The sequence below is a fragment of the Coenobita brevimanus genome, chromosome 66 (assembly GCF_032717465.1).
Source record: "Coenobita brevimanus isolate Jiangsu-jjx chromosome 66, ASM3271746v2, whole genome shotgun sequence".
NCBI lineage: Eukaryota > Metazoa > Arthropoda > Malacostraca > Decapoda > Coenobitidae > Coenobita > Coenobita brevimanus.
In genome coordinates, this window is record NC_137019.1 from 4,089,759 (window position 1) to 4,116,228 (window position 26,470).

The following is a 26,470-nucleotide window of genomic DNA, read 5'->3' on the forward strand; positions in this document are numbered from 1 at the left end:
GTCCAGCTTGTTTGTATTTGTGACATCTGCTCGTTCCTGTGTAAAAATTTAGTAATACACATGTAAGGTGTTGCCTTGAGTTTTCGTGTCCTGCCTTTTTCTTATTTGTCTAAGCTCCGGTCTAGAAAGAGAACCCAGCTACTCACTAGGTGCTCTAGGGACGGGAGGCCGACTCTAACACACCTAGGCTACACATGATCAATACTGACATCATGCCAATATTATTGACAGAAAATCAAACTCATTTTGATGTCGTCAATATATTGATCAATCCTTCAATATAACCCATACACGGTCAATAATACTAATCAATACCCAAAACTGTTCAATATTATTGATCGTGTGGGGGCCCCTTTATACTAGCAAAGCTCGCTTCTCAACGATAGATTCAAAATTTGCCATGTGGCTAGTTAGGGATGAAAAATTAGTCTTTACATGTATGATAACAGATAATTATTTGGTTATTCAAACTACAAAAAGTGTAGAGGAAAAATAAAACATACCAGTTTGAGGGTACTGCAGGAAGCCACCACCTTCCCTTCAGTTGAACTGGATGCGTTACCTACCGACGATCTCGCCGACGGGACGCATTAGTGCATCAAACGTTCAGTTCTATGAAAAATCAAACGATCCAGCCTAACCTAACCTATCTTAACGTAGCTTATAACCTAACCTATCCTAACTTAATCAACTGAAATGGTCCAGACCTAACCGATAAAAAAAAAATGTGAAATTGCTCCACATGTAAGACGTACTGGGTTTGGCAGCTGCAAGCTTTGCTCTTCGTGGTAACTCCTTTGCGATGACGGTATATAAACGAGTCTTTACGTATTTCTCTGGTAAATAATGGAAAATGCCCGCTATCTATGGTAATCTATGAAGCATAACAAGTAACTTTTGAAAGGCAAATTTCAATAGGAAATATGGAAAGGCCGCGCCCGTGTGGCAGAATTTATAAAATTTTTGGCTGGGACATGTCTACAGAACTAAAGAAAAATGTAGACTTCGGTGTTACCTACGTCAAGAAGGTGGAGTCTTTAAGGTTGGAGACATTAAAAATAAAGCTGCTTTCTTTCTCCCAGTGTGAAATAACAAGGTAGCATGATATTGCTTTGTGGACAAAGATGTAATTTTAAAACTAGCGCTTCAATCCTCTCAGCTCTTCAGCTGATGGCACTGGGGACTTGTGGGCAGCGTAGTGTGTCGTCTGGTACACAGCTGGCTGCTAGGTGGCTGCTCGTAGAAGTTGAACTACTTAAAAAAATGGCTTCGAAAATAGCAAAGCCGTCTATAGTGAAGACTGTGGCAGTAAGTTGAGTAGAGTAATAAGCAACATAAGTTCTGGAAAAGAAAAAGAACGTGGAAATCAGTAAATATGAACATATTTATCGTTCCGGTTACGGTACTCCGGCCAGTATAATAATACTTATCAGGTGCAACAGTATGGTACTTTTTGTATTGTGAAACAATTCATGATACTGTTTATTAATAAACGGTTTTCCCATCACTGGGCTAATTAAAATCGGGCACCTAAATCCTTTTTGGTCTGAGGGAGGCTTGTACTATGTGCCGGTATATTTGGCCATGATGCAAGACCCACTTTTATCGTTTTAATGCTGTCATTTCATTGAGCTAGAGATTTAATTGTACGACTTACTGTGACAGCACTTTGGTACTGTATCATTTCGTCGGTCTTGATATTTCTTGGTAGAGTGACGTACCGGTATAAAGTGCTAAGTACTGTACTCTTATGAGAGCAGCCTTAATAGAGGTTGCTCTAGTGCCTCACAGTTTGACACTGGCTTGAATTTCAGTTTAATTGGCCAAGGTAAACTCTTACACAACTCTCAAAGCAATTAGTATTATTAAACAGTAAATGTTAAACATCATTGAACAGCTGATAACAAAAAGCCACAATTATTTGGCTGTAAACGTGTTAAGCATCATTAAACCATTGATAACACAAGGCCACAATTATCTGGGCTTCAATGCACTGTTTGCTTGTTAAAATTATGTAACTACAGTACAGTCCAGATCAACAAAGGAAGATAACTTTGGAGTACCATCTAGTGTAGTATTAATAGAACACTGCCATCTAGTGTCTAAGTTAATGTAATATTCACAGAACAGTGGCATCTTTTAGTATTGTATATTGTTAAATCAGTGTCATCTAGGGGCAGGTTACATTAAAAGGTAATTCTTTACCAAATGGGTGCAGCAATTCCACCAATGTTATAACAAACTCATTATCTCAAATAATTTTGGTACATAAGCAACACAAATAATTAACTGTTCCATTGTGACTGTAAGAAGTGATTGGAAAAAGACAGAAGATACCTTTTGGGGGGTATTTAAGGAAGTGGCCTGGTCATCCGCAGCAGTGTTTACCGATGACCTCCTACTGGCTGCGTTAATCACCAACCATCACTCTGAATGGACCTGTCAGTGTATCCCGTGTCATAGCAGTGGCAAACTTAATGATTTAACCAAACCAAACCTAATCCAACCTAACCTCACACATTTGACAGCCAGCTTTCAAATTTAAAAATGCACGTTAGGAATGTTAAATATGGTTAGCTACTGATTGACGTTGGTGAAATATTAACACATTGTAACCTTGTTGTTGAGTGAAGACGAAGGGGAGCTGCAAGGCTTGGTGGATGAGTTTGAGAGAGTGTGTAAGAAACGGAATCTAAAGGTGAATGTAGGGAAGAGTAAAGTGATGGCCTTTGAGAGAGGTGAAGTCAGTGAATGTACAGCGAGGTTGGATGGTGAGGAATTGGAAAATATGAGTACATTTAAGTACTTGGGTAGTGTGATGAGTAAGGATGGAGGTTTGGAGGGTGAAGTGCTTGAAAGGGTACAGCAGGGAAGAAAGGTTGCTGGTTCTTTGAAAGCAGTGATAAGAAACAGGGAAGTGAGCATGGAAGTGAAAAAGTTACTACATGACAGTATTGTGATACCAACTCTAACGTACGGAAGTGAAGCTTGGATGTTGTTGGAAGGACACAAGTCAAGAGTGAGAGCCGTGGAAATGAGTTATTTAAGAGGGGCCTGTGGAGTCACATGGAGAGACAGGCTGACGAATGAGGATATAAAGGAGCGTTGTGGTGTTGATGTGGATGTGATAGGAAGCGTTATGAGGAACACACTGAGGTGGTTTGGCCATGTGGAGAGGATGGAGGGTCAAAGACTGACGAAGAGAGTGTATGTGAGTGAGGTGGAGGGGGAAAGAGGGAGGGGGAGGCCGAGGATGAGATGGAGAGATGGGGTGGAGAGGTATATGAGAGAGGGGGGTGTGAGTTGGGAGCAGGGGAGTGAAATGGCGGGGGACAGGGCGACTTGGAGGCGATTTGTTTGTGGCCACCCCAAATGGGATTGAGGCGTCTGGCAATAGATAGATAGATAGATAGTAAATCCTCATCTATAGCTTTCAGATGTAAGTTTATAAAAATCCCCAGTAGCTGTGGTAATCCAGGAGTAAGAACATGTAAGCTGTGAAAGATTTATTTCGGTAGAATATATGGAAAAGCCACACCTGTTTGGTAAAGAATTCGTCATTAAAATTAGAAAATGTGGGCAAGCTTAAGGAAACAAATGTAGTGAAGGATAATAATTTGGTTATGAATTCATTATTATTTTTTGTAAATGCCATAACACCGGATTCTTAAGGAAAAACATGAATCAATTTGTTGAACAGGTCTAATTCAACTTTCTTGAGTGACTTCTTCTGCAAATGAAAAATACGAGATAGCTATTGTGGAGTCGCTAATTTGGTGTTAAGCCTTTGGAAACATTGACTCCAACCTATTTTTTTTTTTTTTTTTTCTAAATGGTGGAAAAAAAAGAAGTGAATTGCAAGCAATTTTAGGCATTAAACCTACCTAGATAGAGGAGGTGGAAGGTGTGCGCAAGATTTTCATAGAATAAATCTGTGCAGCATGTGAGGTGGTGTGTGGAGTGAAGAGAAGACAAAAGGGGATGCAAGGAACAGCATGGTGGAATGAAAAGGTGAGACTAGCTGTGATGCAAAAGAAGAAAGCATGTAGCAAGTGAATGGGAAGCAGGGACGTGGAGGAAGTTTAGTTACAAAAGAGTGAGTTGTATGCAGAGAGGGAGAGAGGTGAAAAGATTAGTATGAAGAGAACGGATGAGGAATTTGGAAGGAAATTGAGTGTAAAATGGAGGGAATGTATTACAGTATATTTGGCTTAGGAGATAATTTTGTAATGGATAGGATTAAATAGGTCCTTCATTAATATCTTCTCTATCACTAAGTTACTCTTTAAAACTGAATAAACACATTTGGTGATTGTAAGAAAAAAATAGGAAATATTTGATTAACCCTTTAACTGTGGGCTTGATTTGCTTTTTCTTGCGGAACCCGCGGGCATATTCGCGCTCTGACAGACTCTCTAAAAATATTTGCCAAAAATCAGTTATTAGTCCTAGAATATTAAAATCACATATGCTTATGGCACATACCTTCAGCTTTCTCCTGGGGTGTTTGTTGAGCCTTTGTCGAGTACCGTAGGACTTGTGGAGACCTCTGAAGTTGGGTAACGAAGTCCCCACTTTACACTACCCGACAATCCATGATATGATTACCACAGCCTGATATTATCACTAGAAACACTATTTTGTGATTCTCAAATACACTTAACCCTCGGTTATGGCACTCTCACTTACCTTATTTCTTTTTGGTATATATTATTTGGTATAAGAATAGGGCATAGGGCTGATTTCAATGGATGAAATCAGTGGAAAATTCCAGGGAAGATTTACTTAGCGTAGCATGGCTGGGCAGGCAAGAGGAGAGGGTAATGGAGGGAAGGTTGGGAGTGGAGTCAAGAACGGGGAGAAATGGCTAAATTGTCAACAATGGATGGGAGTACAGATGAGATTAGGAGTGCTGACTAGTATTGGACATTGGCAGTACTGATAGATGATACAAGCTACCACTTGAAAACCCGGGCGAATTCAAAATAACACAGAATCGCAAAAGTGACGCCCCGTGGTATGAGCCCTTGCTCCCAAGCATCACGAAAGTGACGCCCTGCGGTTAAGGGGTTAAAAGAATTACTTATGATCTAAGCAAGAGATGGAATTACATATCACACTACAGTCAGATTTAGAAAAGCCTAACTGGTCTGGAAGAAGTGGTAAACTTGGCATTTCATTTGTTGGTTTTGTAGTGCAATATGACTTTTCCAGAAGTGGTTTTTATTGTTTCTAAATTAACCTCATGCTACAGTGATGTTTTAGGTTATTCCTTGTACATGCAGACAATGTAGCTTAGTAGGTATGATATTTTTTAAATTAGAATGATTAAAAATGACTCATCCAGTATGAGAAGCCATTCCAAAGTTGAGTAAATTTGTCAGTAGGTTATAGGAATACAGTACTATAACCATGACAAGATTGAAGTCCTTGGGCTGACTGGATTAATTTTGTACTGTAGTTGTGTAATATGCTACTTAATAATGCCTGCAATTCCTTCAATGCAGCGAGGTTATGCAGCACAGGCAGCAGCCTCCCAGCAGTCCACATACAGCCTGGCTAAACACGACCCCAAGGTGACCACGCTGCCCTCAGGTGCCGTTGTCGCATCTCTGGAGAACAACGCACCCATTGCACGTGTAGCCCTGCTCTTCAAGTTAGTTCTTTGTTTATCTTTGTTTTTTAATTATTAAACTTTAGCCTGCCCGGTAGCATACTTTGGGAATCACGTGGTCCATTGATCAATCATACCCACAGCCACTAGGTGAAAGAAGATGGACTATCTTTGGATGATATGCTGCTTATTTATAACACATGTACAGTTCCCAAATGTAAATCAGTATGTGTAATGCACTGTACCTGTAGGATGGCCCCACATTAGCAGTTGTTCAATGAGTCTGCTTAGCCAGAAGACCTGGATTAAGCAGAAGCAGCATGGTACATACAGTGCAACACTTGTATGCACAATGTGGTGATAATGAATGATTTTTTGCCATAAGGATCAAGCCAAAATCAGTAGTGAAGAAGAAGAAATGTTTTACCATATTGGCAATTCTATACCCTAAGCATATTGTAGTTTACTTTTTATGTATTATATTTTTTGTATGTCATGTGGAGAGAATGGAGAATGAAAGACTGACTAAGAGGGTGTATGTAGGTGAGGTGGAGGGAGGGAGAGGGAGGGGTAGACTGAGGATGAGGTGGAGGGATGGAGTTGAGAGGTACCGTATATGAGGGAGGGGGGAGTGAGTTGGGGGGAGGGTAGTCAAATGGTGGGTGACAGAGCGACTTGGAGGCATTTTGTCTGCAGCCACCCTTTGCAGGATTAGGGTGTCGGGCTATAGATAGATAGATTTTTTGTTCATCAGTGGATCATAGTATATGAAATGTTAGAAGTTTGTTAGCATAGCCTATCACCTTTGTTTCTCTTCCTCAAAGTACTAGGTCCTGTTAATTTTTTATTTACTCGATGCTATACCTTACAAGACCAGACCAGTTTGCAGCTAAAGTGGATGACACAGTCAGTGGAACCAGTACTTTATATGCAGAATAGTTTATCTAGAAAGTACAGTAAAGCTTAGAAATAACTCATTCCAGCTTAACTTACTGTACCATATTGTATCCTCACAGAGCTGGATCACGCTATGAATCATCTGCGAACCATGGTGCTGCCCACATGTTGCGGTCATGTGCAGGACTGGGCACCAGTAACCTGTCCGCATTTGCCATCACCCGCACCATCCAGCAAGCTGGTGGCTCTTTGATGGCTGAATCTGGAAGGGAGCATGTTCTGTATGCTGTTGATGTTATCAGGGACAGTTTGTAAGTAGGCTTTTTCTTCACTTAATTACCTTTAATGTCTGGTGAGGATAGTGTGGTAGTGTGTGGCTGCTGCTTCTTCTTTTGCCCTTAATTTGGCCACGTTTTTAGCTTATTTTAAAGTCTTTCACGTGATACTGTACTTCTCAGGAATGACAATCTCTCTGTTGACAGGTGTGTGTATCACTTATGTCACTTCAGTATTTTAGGTTTTACTGTAGATTGTTACCATTCTGTTTTCTTTTTATAACACTAAAAATATTCAGAGATTATACTAGGACTTCCTGTGTGTTTTTGCTGGGACCAAGAAAAACTGTTTTTAGCAGAATTCCTGTAAGACAAACTGAACTCCAGAGGATAATTAATTTGGGATCAGACCACCAGAACTTTACTGTTATACCCCCTGCAAGCACAGCCCCCACCCAGCTTTTTTTTTTACAGAAAATATGCCAAGTGATTCAGCACATTTATACCTATAGATGATTTTTATTTTGGCAAAACAACCGTAAGTACAATGAAAAGGCAATGGCTGTGAAGAAAAGTTTTTAAAATCACGTCAGTCTCGTGAGGAAATCTTAGGATTAGCTCATAGTTTACTGTATTGTACATTTAGATATGACAGGTTTGATTACATTTGTAATACAAACGGGTAGAATTAACCCATTCCTCACTGGGCAAAAAAATTAAGTGATACCTTTCTATGCTGGCGGATTTTGGATTTTCTTTTTTTTTTTTCCTGGCTAAATGCCCTTGATACATCAATATAAGATCCCTGGCACTAATTAATCACTAAAGCCAGATAGTTGGTTGAATTGAGTCAGGTTGGTGCCACTCTGCCTCTGAAATCTTCGAGGTTACTAAGAGAGCAGCGCATCAGTGAGCTTGTGAACTGATTTTGGATTTTTTTTTTTTTTTTTTTTTGGGGGGGGGGTAAATGGGCTTAATACATTAATATAACATCCCTGGCACTTATAAAAGTAATCATCAAAGCCAGAAAGTTGTTTGAATTGAGTCAGGTTGGTGCCACTCGACCTCTGAAATCTTCAGGTTACTGAGAGAGCACAGCAGCTGTGTGCCTGTGAAGATACACTCGCTTCCCGGGCTCCTAAATTAGTGTTGTAAGCGTAGCGGAGAAATGTCTGAAGTTAGCAAGATACGTTGTTACCTTCCATTTTACCTTGGTCGCTTGCAATGACTTCCCAATGCTGCAGGACATAGATCTATATCATCTGCATTTCTGAGGGGAACGTAGATCTGCGTCACTAGCATGGTACGCTCTTGCTGAAGGTTATGACAGACAAAAAAGTATGCACAAGAGGAAGTCTAGTGTATATTGTATTTTCTGTAATGAATAAATAAAAAAACCCTGCCCATATTAACTGTAGCTAAAGGTACTCAAAACTGTTTTGTAAACTCAGTTTTATGACTATTTAATTGCACTTTGGAAATGTATTAAATAGGCAGAGATCCTGTAAACTTGCCTTACCCTTATCATTTGGTGCTTGCAAGGTATGCCTCCATGTTATGGGCAGTTCTGCTACCCAATTTTACGAACATCCCTTAGTTCCCTCCTTGTCCCCCAAAAGGGGTATTTTGGCCTGCCAGAGAAGTGCAGCTTTAGCCTGCTAGCCTGCAGTCCACTAGGTTTACATTTCAGATGAACTTAAGGTTACCACTACCTCCATATTTTTCAGGGATGCTGGTCTGGAGGTGCTGAGTGATGTAGGCACACAGCCAGCCTTCAAGGCATGGGAACTGAATGACAACCTAGGGCGCATAAAGACAGAACTGGCACTGCGGGACCCATCCACCATTGCCCTTGAACTCTTGCACTCTGCTGCCTTCCGTAACACAGGCCTAGGAAACTCCCTCTTTGTCCCACCACATCATTTTGGGAAAATTACTTCAGATATGGTGAGTATCAATAGATTTGTTCTCCCATGGTGATGTGGGCACTGATGATGATGTTGATGTAGCTCCTGGTGAGTGAATGAATGATAAAAATGGTGATAGTAATAAATGATTATGGTGGTATACTGTTTTATGATATTTGATAATGACAATGAAGTTTGGAGGAGCTAAGACAAGGGGGTTATTGATATATGGCATTTCATTTTTTCCCATGCATCTCAGTTGGCCAACTATGTATCCTCAACACATCTGCCGAGTCGCATGGCAGTGGTAGGACTGGGAGTGGACCACGATTCCCTGGTTAAATATGCTGGGAGTGTTGGTGGCTCTGGAGAAGGGGCAGCTGGACCTTCAACCTATGGTGGTGGAGAAATTCGACATGAGACAGGGGCTGCTGTGACTTTGGTGGCTGTTGCTGGGCCTGGAGCAAGGTGATCAGAGTTGAGACTGGCTTATAATCTATTTGTTAAATAGGATATGGGACAATAGCATTATTGTTACATGAAAAGGGACATGGTGGCAAAAGTGCACCATTTAGAGGGATAGCCTTGCCTTGCTTGCAGTGATTCTATTCCCCCAGTGGTGACTAGAGGTTGTCAGCGATGTTACCAGAGGTCAAATATTTTAGACAAAAGTAACCTTTCCACAGACCCCTATATTCAGAAGTGTGTGTGCTTAAATTGTACCATTACGTGAAGAGAAAAGATGTAAAGAGAGTGGTGAATAGGATGTACCTGCATATTTTTGAAGGTGGGAGGAGGAATGGTAGGCCAAGAAGATGGTGGTTAGCTGTGGTAAATGATTTTTGTGGGAAAGTGAAGTATTAGGTTGATGAAGCTAGGGAACTATCTGGGGATTGAGCTGGTTGGAAGAGTTCTGTATGGAGGAGTGTCTGATGGGTTTGGCACCCCTGTTTTTACCAGTGATGCGAAAATCTTAATAGTGATCATCTGGTGGGTAAAGGCATGCATGTAAGTGTGGCTGGTTATGCTTGTGGGTTGGAGTCAGGTTTCTTGGGGATTGAATGGTTCAATGATTTAGAATGTGGCCCATTTAGTTGGGTATGCTGTTGATAGATTTCCCACTATTGAGTTTATTATTGCTCCCTGCGCCCTACCTCATCCCATCCTTGGGTGGAAACAAAAGGTCATGATGATGATGCTACTGTTATTTTAATTTTACCTTCCTTTTGGTGTGAATATTTTTAAAAGCTAATGAATAAGAATGGTGAGAGCAGAGCAGTGGCAAACATGAATGGTTTTGGTAGTTCACAGAGAACAAGTGTGGTGCCTGAGTACAGTATTTGACTTTGGCATTGGTAAAAAACGCTTTGAAGAGGCAAGACTAGGAATCCTGAAGGTGTTGAAATATATGCTGAGATGAAGATGTGCAGAGAGAGTGGACTAAAATGTGTGTTGGAGATATGCCCAAGAGCTAGGATGAATGGAGTTGTACTAGTGGAGTAAAAGAATGCTGTGGTTATGTCTGTACACAAGTAAAAGTGAGTGAAGTGAGATCAAAAATTATCAGAATGAGTCCACTGAATATATTAGGAAATGTATGTGAAAGAATAATTATAGAGAAGGTATGGAATGTTTCAGTGTCTGGTGAGTGATGAACAGGATGGTTGTAATAATGGTAGAGGATGTTTGGATCAGATATTTGCATTAAGTCAGGTGGTGGAGAAAGTATGTGAGGATTGTGTAGTAATTATGGCAGTTATGGATATGAAAACAGCAGCACTTGACAAGATGACAAGGGAAGGCTGTTGGAAGGTTATGTTTGTATATTGTGGATGGAAAACTGTTGAAAGAAGTAATAGTGCAGATACTTAGTTTCATTGTTGTTAGACTGACAAAGCAATACTTGACAGTGTGGGCAGCAGTGACTCAGCAGCCCTTGCAGTGGCTCAGCAGCTCCTTGGTGTAGGTCCTGGCACCAAATACGGGAGCAATGCCAGTAGTGTCCTTGCCAAGGTTGTGGCTGGTTCAGGTGGCCTGGGTATGGCATCTTCCATCAATGTTAACTATAGTGATGCAGGTCTCTTTGGATACTTTGTCATTGCTGACTCTGCTTCTGTTGACAAGGTATGTAGTATCTTATTACCAGAATTTGTAGTACATTTTTGACAAGCTATGTAGCAACTAGTAATTACCTGTATTACCAGTATGTTAGTTTTCATGACTGTTTCAACCCCTATGATAGACTTTGCAGGTAATTCATTATCCCATTTATTGCTGAGATTTGAATCACCCATCATTTGCTCTATGGGCAGTAGATTGAACTTTGAAATATTAGCGTTTTCCATCCATGAAGTGGAAGAGTAAATTTGTTGGGGAAATTTTGTTGAGTAGTCTTAGTACAGTACTAAACTAGTGATCCTGATACAGTATGTAATAGCCTATATCAGGGAGGGATATTACTGTAGAGATTTTCCTTATAGGTATTGCATGCTGTTCACTCTGCCATCAAGAGTCTGAAGGTGACAGATGCTGATGTGAATCAGGGCAAGAAGAGGGTCAAGGCTGCAGTCCTTATGGCATCAGAATCAGGAGGTCAGTCTAAATATTTTAGCTTTTTCACTTAGGGTTTGTCATCGTTACCACCTCTGACACCTTCTTCCAGTAGCCCCCCATCAGGGAATTACCTCATAAGGCTGTGGGGAGAAACAGGTATCGGCCATGCAGATGTTGTGTATACACCCGTAGCATTTCACTGTGAGGGGGTTCCCTTATATACCGTAAGCTGTATATATATATATATATATATATATATATATGTATGCTGTGTATGCTTCGGCTGTCTGACCTTTCCTCTCCCATCTTTCCTTCTCTGTCGTTCGTTTCTTCACCCTTTCCTCTCTTCTGCCTATGGGTGACTTTACACTCCCTCTTTGATCTTTCTTTCCTTCATTCTTTCCTCTTCCTTCTGCCTGTGGGTAACTCTACATTGAGTGACAAATGGTTTCCTGTACTCCAGGAAACTATTTACTATGCTGGGTGGTAACCATATAACCAAATTATGGTGCCTGGTGGTTTAGTGGGTAATTAAGGCGCTCCAATAGGATTGAGCCTGTGAAGGGGTGTTTGGGGTATATTGCTCACGTAATGCCACTCAGGGATGAATGAGGCTGGTCACTTTCATCTTAAATGTCCAAACACTTGATCACAAAACAAACATCAGCAAACTCGACAGAACACGAAGCAGCATCACACTTTCCAACAGCAACACTACACAATCACATGCTGCCATCACAATAACAGACACCATACCCTCAAACAGACAACAGTCAAACACTCTCATCAATCACTTTTCACATGTCAGCCATCTAAACCCCTGTCATGACGACTGACATGTCATCCAACGCAAGAGACAGTTCCCCACAGACCCAGACTTCGCACCTTTCACTTACAAGACGAAGCACATCATCAGCAACCTTAAGCACTCATCTGCCTGTGGACCAGACAACATAAGCAACATACACCTTAAACACCTTGGACCACAAGGCATACAAGCACTCACCAACATATCAAACTACAGATACTACCAACATCGGGAAGCATAGCATTATCATCACTAACCCCAAACCCAACAAAGACCCCACATTACCTTCCTCACACTGCCCTATCACACTCCTCTGCACCCCCTCCAAAGTCACTGAACGACTGATATTACAGCTAGTCACACCTCACATCCCCCTAGCCCCATCACAACATGGCTTTAGGCTGCTACACTCCACAAATACTCTTCTCACAGACATTACGTAGAGAGTTTTTGATGGCATCAGTTCAGCTAGGTCACCACACAGAACACTTCTAGTCACACTAGACATAATCAAAGCTTTTGATGCCATCCCCTGCCACAACCTCACAAGCAAAATATTCAACACAAACATGCACAGTAACACAAAAAGATGGCTGGCAAACTATTTAGCAGGCAGGTGTGCACGTGTAACATTTGTCAGTCAGTCATCGAACATCAGAAACTAATCAAGTGGCGTCCCCCAAGGATCCGTTTTGTCCCCTACTCTCTTTACCCTATACATGCATGACATACCCACACCCCACACAGCTGCACACATCCTCCAACCATACCTCAACACACTACATGAATGGTTCACCACAAACAGGCTCAAAATAGCCCCAGCCAAATCTTCAGTGACCCTTCTCAGAAACTGGACAGCAGAACACAGTCACATTCCACACCTCACCATAAACGATATTCCCCTACCACACACGTACACACCCAAAATCCCTGGTGTAACATACGATACATCAGTGTCATTTAAACAACACATCACAAACATGAAGATAAACTAACACCGAGACTCAGTGCCTTAAGGTCACTTGCCCATACAACATTTAGACACAACAAAGAAACCACCATCACAGTATACAAACAATATATACATTCAGGGATGAATTATGCAAGCCCTGGTTGGGCTTCTGACCTCACCAAAACACACTACAACACTCTACAGACCATACAGAACAAGGCCCTAAAAATAATCACAGGCTGCACAGCTACTACACCCACAGACCACCTACACCAAGAAACCAAAGTCCTCAGAGTCAAGGATCAAGGCATGAGAGGCACACAAATACTTACTACAGCCTCCACAAACCCACACCATCCACTACACTACATGGCAGCACATCCACACACACCAAGGAACATCAAAACAACACCCAGCACACAATATCATACACAAATACTGTCATCTCTTCCCCTTCACCCACCTCAATCCAGCCTCCAGAAGCATATCCTTACTCAAATCACTCGCCACTCCATTCAGTCACATAAAGACAACACACAGCTGCATGCACGGTCCCCTGATATCCACCCATCTGAAACTTATCTCCCTCATGAGGACAGTTCCACCAGACCAAGCTGAGATGTGGGCATCATCCAGCCCTCTTGAGTTATCAGAAGAGGCTGGATGACTCCATCGCTGATGCCTGTCCAGGATGCAGCACAGCACCCCATACTGTTAAGCACATTATGGAAGACTGCATTGCACACAATCACCTGTGCCAAAAACACAGCATACACTTGAGATTTCTGTGGGAAAGCCCGGTCTCAGCCATGGCCTTCCTTAGGGACTTGGGGCTGTTTGGCAAGACTGCCTAGGGAACAGCAACTACTACTACTACTTCTATACTGAAGAGAGAGAGAGAGAGTGCAGAGCAGTGGCCTTGGGGAGGGGGGGTGTACTGACGCCTTGTCGTCCACTTTGGGATGAGATACACATGGAAAAAAGTATGAAATATATTGAGGAGGGATATACATACAGTAGGTGTATTTAATACTGAACATGAGAAGAAAACAAAAGATAGGGACTTACAGGTAACAAATCAGAAAGAAACTTGCCAAATTTGGCAACAGCAAAAGCAGTGTTTTGGTGGCGAGATGTGATGCTGAATTGTTTTGATGGCATTCCTGACGAATGGTGCGGATTTCAATTTTTGGCCTTCCCACAGAATTTTTAAAATTCAACCTGCTAGATGATGCACAAATGGATAATGGAGAGTTTATTGTATGTGCGCAATGGTTTGTGACCTATCAGGTGGAGCCAGGATTCTTGGTACTTAAACAGAGTAAACTGGAGTGTTTTTCATTCAGTTGGGCAAACTTTGGTTAGTACTGTATCTCATTCTGTCAGGTTTTTCTGGCTCTTTGGACCCTACTATGGGGTGGGAAAGGAGGTCTGGATTATGATTAAATTTGGTTTAGGATACCCAGTGTTCTAAGAAATTGCATGAGAAGTGGAGAAGTGACGTGAACTTTCTGAAATACAGTATATTTAAAAAAAAAAAAAAAAAAAGAAGAAGAAGAAGAAGAAAAAGAAGAAGAAGACCAGTAAACGCTCCATTATCCGATGTAATAGAGCCAAAGGCATGTCAAGAAAGTGGGCCTCTGTCTGCTGGACTGATACTTATGGACCTTAACCCAGCCTAACTTTGAAAGCCACCTAAATAACTCCCTGCCGGACATGCAGAGCACCTATTTAAACTTATTTAAGACCCTATTCACACCAATAATGGACATAAAGCATGAAATAATTGAAAAGGAACCAGAGAAGAAGGAATTAGAAGTGGTTATGGAAAATATTTATCAGTGTACAGGGTACTTACAGCACGTCTGTGGCCACCGCCTCTAAGGCTCTTGTAGTGGACAAAATGCTCTTGAAGCACGTACAGCAATCCAGTGTTGTGCTACACTTAATTCTTTGCACTGTGAGTTATAATTGTTTAACACTGCACATTCTGTTCTTAATTGCGCCACGCCAGTTTCAACTGCCACTTTGCATTCCATGCTTAATCCTTTGCACTCTAAATTCTAATTTCTTAACACTGCACAACACTGTAAATCCTCATGTGGTCTAGTGGCAAGGTATTGCAGTTTATTCACTGTTTTTTTTTCACAAAAACAAGCATGTGCAGCATCCATTGCGATGAACATCCACCCTCTACGGTGGTTAGGCAGTAACTGGGGAGGAGGGGAGGAAGGAAGGGGTGAAGGGGTGCATAAACAACAGCTGTTTGGTGCCGTGCAGCAATTTCAAATTACTGTATGGGTGGGAAAAATTTGGAATTGGGGGATATTTTTTTCTTTTTTTGGCCATTTTTGGGTTCCGGAGGTCCAGAGCCACAATATCCAGTAAGTGGAGAGTCCGGAAAGTGGGCGTCCGGATGGTATAGGGATTACTGTACTAAGTGAATAGTTGAGCTGTGTATGACAGAAGGCAATGAGATTCTTATGTGGAAGATCATGGCAAAAAGAAAAATAAACAAATACAGTATAAGGGCTTTGCTTCCTTAATAGGATTTTAAGACAATACAGAATTTAGGCAAGTATGCCATAGCCTTATCACTTGAGTTTTGTAGTAACACTTGTAATTGATGCTCAGAATACAGGTACAGTGTAAAAGCAGTGAGTAAAAAGAATTATCTAATGTGACCACTAGGTGAACAAGGCTGTTTCATGCACACATGAAGAACTGTCTTTCATAATGAAGAAATGGATTTCTTACATACCATAAGTGCTAGTAAATATCAGCTTTATTTCCACTTTAACCCCATCCTGCTAGGGTAATGATTTAAGTAGGTTTTGGAAATATGGAAGCTAAGTTAACAACCAACCTTTGTATATAGCTATGTATAAATTTCACCCCAACAGCGGAAAGTCTTGAGGACATGGGATTGCAGGCGCTTCTTACTGGAAAGTATGCCAGCCCCACTGCTGCTGCTGCCGCTGTTGATGGAGTGACACCGGCTGCTGTCAATGCTGTGAGTATAACCTTCCTGTAGTGACTGCCTTTACCAGCTCGTTATGTAAGTGTGACCTCTTGTATTATCGTTTTGAATAATCTAATCAAGGGGTATAATAATGTCAGATAAATGTGCCTAAAACCAAAGTAATGGCCTGCAGGGTGGATGGTGGGCTTGTGATAAGTAGTCAGGAGACTTTGGCTGTATCTGGTCCCTCAGATTAATGTACTAGCTGTAACAGCTGGGTGTACAGTCACCTCCACTTTTAAGTACTGTGGGGTAGTGCACTGGGGGTTTTCTGTTGCTCTTGTGTGTTTGTTTTGTTTCATGGCTGCTGCTGTGGTGTGACCATCGTAACCGTCCAGACAGGCAGGAATAGCCCAGTGGCGCCGCCATGTCTTGCTGGTTAGTTTACCCAAGGTCCACAAGAGACCCATCCCCCCTCACTCGTTCTCAGTTCCCGTGCAGTGATGTAAACAGTTGTTAAAGTGGCATACATGGTGGTTTTTGTGGTTGTTCCCTACCTGCTTCTGGCCTTGCTATTCCTTCCATGCCTCTTCCAAGGGTGTGTGATGATAGCCCCTTCACTAGGGAAAGGAAGAGCGTAGTGCTGACTTTTTAGAAGCAGGAGATCCTCAGTTAGATTGATGGGGGATGGTTGAATAGTGAATGGTGACATAAATAGTGAGTGTTGACATTGATTTTATTCTAGCTTACTGTACTGTACCATTATTTTATTGTATTTTACCATGATTTTATTCTGTAGTGGCCTTTTACACTGGCTTCCAAAGTTAGGTTATGTATGAATTGGGGCCAGGGAGAAGGCTTTTATCTGGGTGGAGCCACTACCTGGGCATGCCTTTGGCTATTACATCGGATTATCGAGGGATTTCTGTATATTACGTAATGCTTTCTTCAGGGACAGGTGAGGGAACAATTTGGTGTAAAGTGTATTATTGACATGGTGTGAACAGGATGACCGAGATGGTTCATGCATAGAGAGGCTGGAATAGGTTAACTGAGCCCAGAGGAATTTGATATGAATGTTGAAGGCAGTGCCAAGGGGCCGACCCCAAAAGACATGGGTGAGGTTTTACTTAAAGATCCCAGGATAAAGGATGCTAGGGATGCTCCAGAAGAACAAGCAGCATGAGAAGTGACTGTCATGTGACCAAAGCTACACTTGCTAGCATGTCCAAGACCTATAATATATACTGTATATACTGTACAGTATATATATATATATATATATATATATATATATATAGATAGATAGATAGATAGAGATGTGTGTCTATATATATATATATATATATATATATATATATATATATATATATAGATATAGATATTTAGATATATAGATATATATATACATATATATACACAGTACCCTTGTGTCCAACACGGTAATATTGTCATGCATGGGTCCTGTGTTGGACCAAAAATGTGTTGGACAAACAACAGAGCTTATGGGGAAAAATGAATTATGTCAGCAACCCTAGGAAAAGTCACCCTAAATACCTACCATATACCTATACATATATCGGTACTACTGTGATTATAATAAATGGTACTGTGCTATGAATGATAACTACCCATTTAGGATAGTGTTGGTGGGCTTTCTGGGAATGGAAGGTAGTATCCAAGGCTGTAGGTAGTCCTACTGGGTCCCTGGAGGATGGCTGCTGGCGTCACTAGCGGGTAATGGCTGCAGCTCCTCAACCTCCCTCATAAATCCTTCGAAATCACACTCAGAATCACTATCTTCATCCACAGCCATGGAAGGTCCTGCTTCTGCCTGTCCTAGCAATCTGTAAGCCTTCACTGTTGTCAGGGTCTTGTCTTGGTTTTTTATTATTGTCCTCACTTTGGCTTCATCCATGTCGTAGGCCTTGGCAATGTCCACTTTCTTCTCCCCTTTCTTCGTCCTCTCAATGCTTTCGAGCTTGGTGGCCTGAGGGAGGTGCCGCCGCATCTTGGGGTTCTCAGAAGGCTTCCTAGGCATCGTGAGCAGGGTAAAATGCAGTAACAAGGGCAGAAAATGCAGCAAGAAAAAAGCACCTTCCAATGCGAATTATGCGACTGAGTGGCGCTGTGGCGGGAGAAATTTAAACATAACATCACGTGAGAGCAGAAGCATTTTTAATTGGGCGACATCACGATCACCTCACGATAGTGGGCAGGGGATGGACGTGAGGGTACTGTATATGTATATCATTATCATCATCATCATCTAATCCAGTGTTGCTCCTTGAGGAGCATAGGAGCCTGGGGCTAGGCTAGTTGGTCCTGATGTTTAAGATGATAGTGACCAGCCTCACTCATCCCTGATTGGCATAATGTGAGCAGTAAATCCCAACCACCTCTTGCATATAAGTCTGCACTGGCTCAGCTATATATATATATATATATATATATATATATATTATATATAATCATTATCATCATCATTTAATCCAGTGTAGCCCCTTGAGGAGCTTAGGAGCCCGGGGCTAGGCAAGTTGGTTCTGACGTTTAAGATGATAGTGACCAGCCTCACTCATCCTTGATTGGCATTATGTGAGCAGTAAATCCCAACCATCTCTTGGATATAAACCCGCACTGGCTCAAACCAGTTGGAGTACCCTGATTACCCACTAAACCACCAGGTACCATAATTTGATTATATGGTTACCAACCAGCAGAGTAAATGGTTTCCTGGTGTACAAGAAACCATTTGGCTTATTACTCAGTCTAGAGTCACCAGTAGACAGAAGGAAGAGGAAAGAATGGAGGAAACAAAGACAGAAAAGGAAGGAAGGGAAGAAGGTAGGAAGAGAGGTAAAGACAGGCACCCGAGAGCAGCACTACGTAATGTGAGTGCCCTCACCTACCACAGTATATATATATATATATATATATATATATATATATATATATATATCTATCTATCTATCTATCTATAGCCCGATGCCCTAATCCCGCAATGGGTGGCCGCAGACAAAACGCCTCCAAGTCGCTCTGTCACCCACCATTTGACTACCCTCTCCCCAACTCACCCCCCTCTCCCTCATATACCTCTCGACTCCATCCCTCCACCTCATCCTCGGTCTACCTCTCCCTCTTCTTCCCTCCACCTCACCTACATACACCCTCTTAGTCAGTCTTTCATTCTCCATTCTCATCACATGTCCAAACCACCTCAGTGTATTTCTCCTAATCTTCTCAACCACATCCACATCCACCCCACACCATTCCTTCACTTCTTCATTCGTCAACCTGTCCCTCCACGTCACTCCACATGCTCCTCTCAAGTAACTCATTTCCACTGCTCTCACTCTTGACTTGCTCCCCTCTTGCAAGGTCCATGCCTCGCTTCCATACGTCAGGGTAGGGATCACAATACTATCATGCAGTGACTTCTTAACCTCCATACTCACCTCCCTATTTCTCATCACTGCTTTCAGTGTACCAACGACCTTCCTTCCCTGCTGTACCCTTTCACGCACTTCATCCCCCAAAGTTCCATCCTTACTCATCACACTACCCAAGTACTTGAATGCTCTCACATTCTCCATATCCTCACCATCCAACCTCACTGCACACTCTGTGACTTCATTCCTCTCAAACACCATAACTTTACTTTTGTTTACATTAACTTTCAGATTCCTCCTCCTACACACTGTCCCAAATTCATTCACCAAGCTTTGCAACTCCCATTCATCTTCACTCAAAAGTACTGTATCATCAGCAAACAGCAACACCGGAAGCTTCCAAATCTCACCCTCATTCATTAGAGCCACCCCCACATCCACTGCCCTACCCTGCATCTTCTTTACAACCCCATCCATGTATATATTAAACAGCCATGGAGACATCACACAACCCTGTTTCAGTCCCACATTGAGATCAAAGAACTCACTCAGCTCACCATCCACTCGCACCGTAACCCTAGCTCCCTCATACATACTCTTCACAGCACTCAACAATTTCCCTCCACTCCATATATTCTTAATACCTTCCGCATACCTTGCCTATCTATTCTGTCATAAGCTTTCTCCAAGTCCATGAAGGCAGCATACACATTCCTTCCCTTCTCTAGATACTTCTCCACTAAACATCTTAGAACAAATATCTGATCTACACACCCTTTTCCCTTCCTAAATCCCCCTTGTTCTTCTCCAACTAGCTCGTCTGTCATATGCTTAACCCTATCAATGAGTATTCTACCATATATTTTACCAGTCACACTAAGTAGGCAAATACCCCTATGGTTACCACATACTTCTCTCTCTCCTTTTCCATTGTATAAAGGAACAATTATACCTGATTTCCAGTCCTCTGGAACCCTTCCCTCTTCCCAAGCCAATCTACACAACTTCCATATCCACTCCACAACAATCTCACCCCCATACCTAAGCATTTCACCACACACTCCATCAATTCCTGGGGCCTTTCCCAACTTAATATTCTTCATCGCTTCCACTACTTCCGCCCTACTGATCTCTTCCTCCCTCCTCTCATCTCTTCTTCTCCCAGCCATTCCCCAACCACTTATACTCGCACTGCTCTCACTCTCCACATTCAACAAATCCTCAAAGTGCTCCTTCCATCTCCTCAGTTTCTCTCTCTTCTCCACCAACAATCTATTATTCATCTCTTTCACTCCCCTACTATTTCCCCTTTCACACTGCCTTACTTTCTTTACCTCCTTCCAAAACAGTTTCTTACTCTCCCTCCATTTCACACTCAGATTCCTCCCAAACTCCTCATCCACTTTCTTTTTACTCTCCTTCACCAGTCTCTTAACCTCCCTTCTCCTGCTCACATATACCTCTCTCTTCTCTCTCTCATCTTCTCCCCTACCTCTACTCGCTAACCATTCACTATATGCCTTCTTCTTTTGTTCCACAGCTCGTTTCACCTCATCATTCCACCATGCTGTCCCTTGCACACCCTTGCATCTCCTCCTCACTCCACAAACCGCCTCACACGCTGCGCCTATCTCTTCCGTGAATATCTTACATACGTCTTCCACCCCTTCCATCTGCTCTACCTCATACTTTCCCAGTCTTTCTTCCACTATGCTCTTATACTCTGTCATTTTCTCACTATCTTGCAATTTCTCCACTCTTCTCACAGGAGTTGCTTCCTCCTGTCTTCCCCTTCGTCTCCTCAACCACTTTCTTTGTAGCTCTACCTTGGCCATCACTAAGTGATGGTCCGAGACTCCATTCCCCCTCCCTCTCCACACTCTTGCATCCAACACATGTCTTCTCATTCGCTCATCCACACACACGTAGTCTATCATTGCGTTTCGTTCAACAAGTTCACCATCCATCCTCCTCATTACTCTCCATGTATACCGGTGGATCATCTTATGCCAAAAGTAGGTGTTGGCTATTGCCAACCCCCTACAAGCACAGATGTCCACCAAAGCACTTCCATTCCCATCTACGTCAGCTGGCACACCCCACTGACCAACCACTCCATCCACTCGTACATTCCCAACTTTGTCATTCATGTCTCCAATCAACAGCACTCTCTCGCTCCTCTCAAACTTGTCCATACACGCTTCTACACTCGCCCAAAACTCATCTTTCACTCTTGCCACTCGATCCTCTGTCGGGGCATACACACATACAATCACCCACGCTTGTATACCTACTTTCATCCTCACCCATACAATCCTTGCACCCACTGTTCCATACTCTCTTATATTCTCCTTCCACTTCTTGCTTATCATCAGACATACTCCCTTTCTTGCCCTCTCATTTTCATTGACTCCCGCACATATACCTAAACCATATTCCCATTCTCTCACCCTTTCACCTTTCCATTTAGTTTCAGTCAATCCACATATATCCACTTTTGCATCCTCAAGCACCTGAACAATCTCTCTCTCTTTCACTTCATTATTCACTCCTCTCACATTCCACGTTCCCACCCTAAGAATGTCCTTCGTCCGTTCCTTAGTCGTCAACGTATGGTCCGTCCGGGTCCGAGGCTCTTTGTTCGCTTTTTTAGTTCTTTTTACGGGGTGGGGCACTAACCCACCACCAACCCTTTTAGTCGCCTCGTACGACAAGCAGGGATACTGGGGGAGTATTCTTGAAACCCCCCTACCCCCAGGGGGTATATATATATAATCACTCAGACCTCGATTTAAGGGACCTCCATTTAAGGGATTTTGGATTTAAGGGACTCCATACTCTACCTGACAAATGGACAAGACCATTCAAAAATGATACGTAATGTCTAGGTTATACACATTAATCTGTTTCTTTATACAGTACCCGAAAAATAATATTCATAATCATGTAAAGAAGACCAGTGAAACCGTCATTGCATTTCATAATACAATTTTCTTTATATGTGGTAAAACAATGGACACTTTCAAGTAAGGGACAAGTTACTTCCCCATTTAGTCCCTTAAATCAAGGTTTGAGTGTATAAATAAATAAATAAATGTAAATAAATAAATAAATATTATATATATATATATATATATATACTGTATATATATATATATATATATATATACATATGTGTGTGTGTGTGTGTGTGTGTGTGTGTGTGTGTGTATATGTATATGTATACACACACTGGGTGTCCCAGGAGGAAAGGGCATAACTTTGGGAAATGAAACTTGAGGGACTTCTAAGCAGAAATTGTTATATGAACATGTGTCCAAATCTCAACCGTTGCGGAGCTACAATTACTGACTACCTTATGGGTGAAAATGGCCTTCATACTTCACACATTAGGTCACTAGTAACTGTAGTTCCATAACAGTTGAGGTTTGGACAAGTTGATATAGCATTTTTTTGTATTGAATTCCCTCATCTATCATTTATCAAAGTTATGGCCTATCCTCCTGGGACACTCTGCATATATGTACGGTAAATACAGGAGACAGGCCAATGTTTTTATGTCCATGTTGAAAATTATGCGATTGTCACAGGTAATAGTGTAATGAAGTCAGTACTTGCCACATAAAAGAGGATTTATAGGAGATTCCAAGTAGAAGTAGTTTCCCCAGAATTCATCAGGCATTTTTGGGTGGCACTATATTCATTCTATACCACCAGCAGTTTGAGATTAGTGAATTGTATGGTATCAATCACGGTAATCCCATCAGCAGCGAAGGAGTTAATAAACCACTAATGCAAAAAAGAGAAAACAAGGGACTTGACCCTGTATGTGCATTGGTGTTTCTTTCCTTGGTGGTAATACAGACCCATAATTTTTAAGAACTACGTAGCAATAAACCTATTTTGCTCGCTGTTGGAGGCGACTAACCTGGTGTCTGCCTGAAAGATCATAGACACACTTCCTCCACACTACTTTCCCCTGTAAAAATTATGCTAGCAAAAATTCCCCAAACTTGCAAATAGATAACATACAGCAAATGATGGAAAATTGAATAGGAGATTTTGGGTCTGAGCAGGGCTCACTGGTTTGTATCATTCACAATGGGTCCAACATGCTAGCATGCATTGGCCTTGGTCACCTTATGGCAGCAGTTCTCTGTGCTGCATGATCTTTGGCAGTCTTCCTGTCTCTTTTTTAATCTTTATAAAACCTTAGGGAGGGCTTCAAGCTGAAATAAACTCCCCAGCCACTTGAGAAGACAGAGACAAATCTTTCAACAGTACGGTACTCATAGCAGAGCTTGAACTGAGCATTACACCTGTCTCTCCATGGCCTTGTACAAAGCCACTCACTCGGTGTAGTGCTGCTTTCAGGTGTTTGCTCTTTCCTCTCCTCCATTCTTCTTTCCCTCCACCCTCTTCTGTCTTTCCTCATCCTTCTGCCTACAGGTGACTTTACACTCCCTCTTCTATCTTTCTTTCCTTCATTCTTTACTCTTCTTTCTGCCTGTCAGCAACTCTCCGCTGAGTGACAAGCCAAGTGGTTTCCTGTACACCAGGAAACCATTTACTACATTGGATGGTAACCATATAACCAAATTTTAGAGCCTGGTGGTTCAATGGGTAATTATTGCACTCCAGTCGGATTGAGCTGGTGAAGGTTTACATCCAAGGGGTGGTTCGGGTTTATTGCTCACATAATGCCACTCAGGGATGAGTGAGGCTGGTCACTCTCATCTTAAATGTCAGGACCAATTTGCCTAGCCTCGGGCTCCTATGCTCCTCATCAGGCAATGTAGGATTGGATGATGATGATGATGAATTTTTTTTTCTTTCCCTCAGGTTTTGTATGTTCAGCAGTTTATTTAAACTCTTCGCCTCAGCATCTGTATGTTCAGCATTTTACTTCAATTTTGTCTTCATAGCTGTTCATACTTTGCTATTGATACCTCACTTACCTTTATCAAGGTCACACTTAAATTTTTTGCTTTGAAGGATTTTTGTCCATTGCTCATCCCTCTGGTATGTCAAGGGAATGCCAAGTGTTGTCTGGTCTGTCGTAAAGTGGATTCCTTTATTTTTGCAGGCACTGAAGAAAGTCCTTGGAGGCAAGTTGAGCATGAGTGTAGTTGGGAACACCAGCAAAGTCCCATACTTGGATCAGCTATAAAGATGGTTCCACGTTACTTGTGTACAATCTTTTGTCTCTTTGTCTAGGTCTCTAAATAGGGGGAAAAATATGTAGAAGACAGGTACTATTAATTCAGTAGTTATGTGCTCTGAATAAGAATATAATGGTCAAGTATACTGTATAAAATGTCAAAATTTTTCGGAATTTAGACAGAATAATGACCAGTGGAAGTTTTTATTATACAGTACTGGTAATTTTCGAAATTTCTTATACACTCAACCCTCGCTATCACGGGTTCTGCTATAGCGTATCTCGCTATCACGCCTATATAAAAAACTACCCAAATACCTTTATCACGCACTAAATGCTCGCTCTCACGCACCGTAAATGCTCGAAATTTTCAAGAAGGCCGGGCTCCGGTGCTCCGCCCAGCCAACAAAAGCCTCACTCCGTGATAGGTCGTGTGACGTCAGCGCCAGCCAAGCGCTGATTGGCCGCCCGACTGAGTCTCCTGCCCGCCAAACCATTCAAGTGCGCACCCTCAGACCGTGAACAGTGACAGCGAGAACAATAACCTTTTTTATGATATGACCATGGCCAACGTACCCCCTCCCTGTCCCACTACCATCAGCCAACATAATGCTGCGGCACCTGGCAGGGAAATAAAAGAAAAGGAAGAACCTAAGTTATGCAGATAAACTGGAAATGTGAAACTTATAGACAATGGAGAGACCAAGCGAAGTGTGAGGAAGAAATATAACATCAGTGAATCAACTGTGAGGGGTATTTATAAGAATCATGGTCACATCATAAAACATGCTCATTTTTGGACTATTGTATATTAATATGTGGTACAAAATGGGTATCTTAGGGGTAAAGATTGAGGTCATGGCACCAGTTAGAATTATTTCCATAAGTTCTTCAATTCGGCTATCACGGTTTCGGCTATAGCGCAGCCATAGCAGGACCAATTGGGAGTGATAGCCGAGGGTTGAGTGTATATTATTGACGTTGGAAACAGACCAGTGTACATACAATACTTCTGAGGCAACCATTCTTCAGAGGATGTAGATATTTATGGTACCAAATATGTTAAGTGTAAAAATAATTCAATCTTGTTCCTCTTGGAATGAAGTTTATTTAATGAGGACTTGTTTTTCATTTTGTTAACCTGTGTAACTGACATCGTATAGTTACAAAACAACATGAATCTGTACAGAGAAAAAGTTATATGCTTATTGATCTCAGTTCAGTGATGGTCATGTTTTGAGTACATACCTACACTACAGAGTCTTTGATTTTGGGATGAACCAAATATTAGTCATAAAAGGGCTGTACAAATGAACTCCTTCCACCCTTATTTTGGGGGCATCTAGTGAAGTTCGTGGGTTGTTGGATCTGCAGAGTTGAATGTATACCATTAGGGTCTCAGTTAGTCGAGTACAGGTATATCTCTTTTTCTGTTGTGTATTTATTGTGCATATCATTGCAGTTCCTAGGCTGCCACTTCCGCCCAATAGAGAGGGGCCCGAACCTGGGAGTAGCGCCCCAGGAGGCTGCCCTATCAATGGGTGTATAATGGCAAGGACAGTTACAGTGCCAAGGCATGCTTGGAGGGTGTCCCTCTAACTGTCCTGGCAGGGTGCCCCAGGGCCACTACCACAGCCACTGGTTGAGGCTAGCGAGCTAGGGGTCTCAGATCCATTGCCTGGGCCTGGGACTGTGTAGTGGGTGGGGCCTGTGGCATGTCTCTCCCCTTCTTATTTTACTGATAATGACCAAGCTTAAGAATGTAACTCAAAGCAAGCCTGAGGACACTAAATCACCCAGAGGGATCAGAGCGGCTTCATGGAATGTGGAAAGTTTGAGGGGTAGAGCGGGGGAAGTGGTTGAGGTACTGAGTAGGAGGTGGGTGGATGTGGGATGTGTGCAAGAAGTCTGGTATAGAGGTGGATCAATCAGAAAGATTGCTGGGAGGGATT

The 26,470-nt window shown here is 42.1% G+C and overlaps 1 protein-coding gene across 1 annotated transcript; it reads left to right on the top strand.

Annotated features, from left to right (window-relative positions):
* Positions 1–1,221: 1,221 nt before the first annotated feature.
* On the top strand, positions 1,222–25,636 carry UQCR-C2 (Ubiquinol-cytochrome c reductase core protein 2). Its single transcript, XM_080276718.1, has 9 exons — positions 1,222–1,308; positions 5,508–5,656; positions 6,631–6,822; positions 8,514–8,733; positions 8,953–9,161; positions 10,604–10,817; positions 11,174–11,285; positions 15,910–16,019; positions 24,444–25,636. The coding sequence occupies exons 1-9, from the start codon at positions 1,264–1,266 to the stop codon at positions 24,525–24,527; spliced, it is 1,335 nt and encodes a 444-aa protein (XP_080132844.1). The 5' UTR covers positions 1,222–1,263; the 3' UTR covers positions 24,528–25,636.
* Positions 25,637–26,470: the final 834 nt, after the last annotated feature.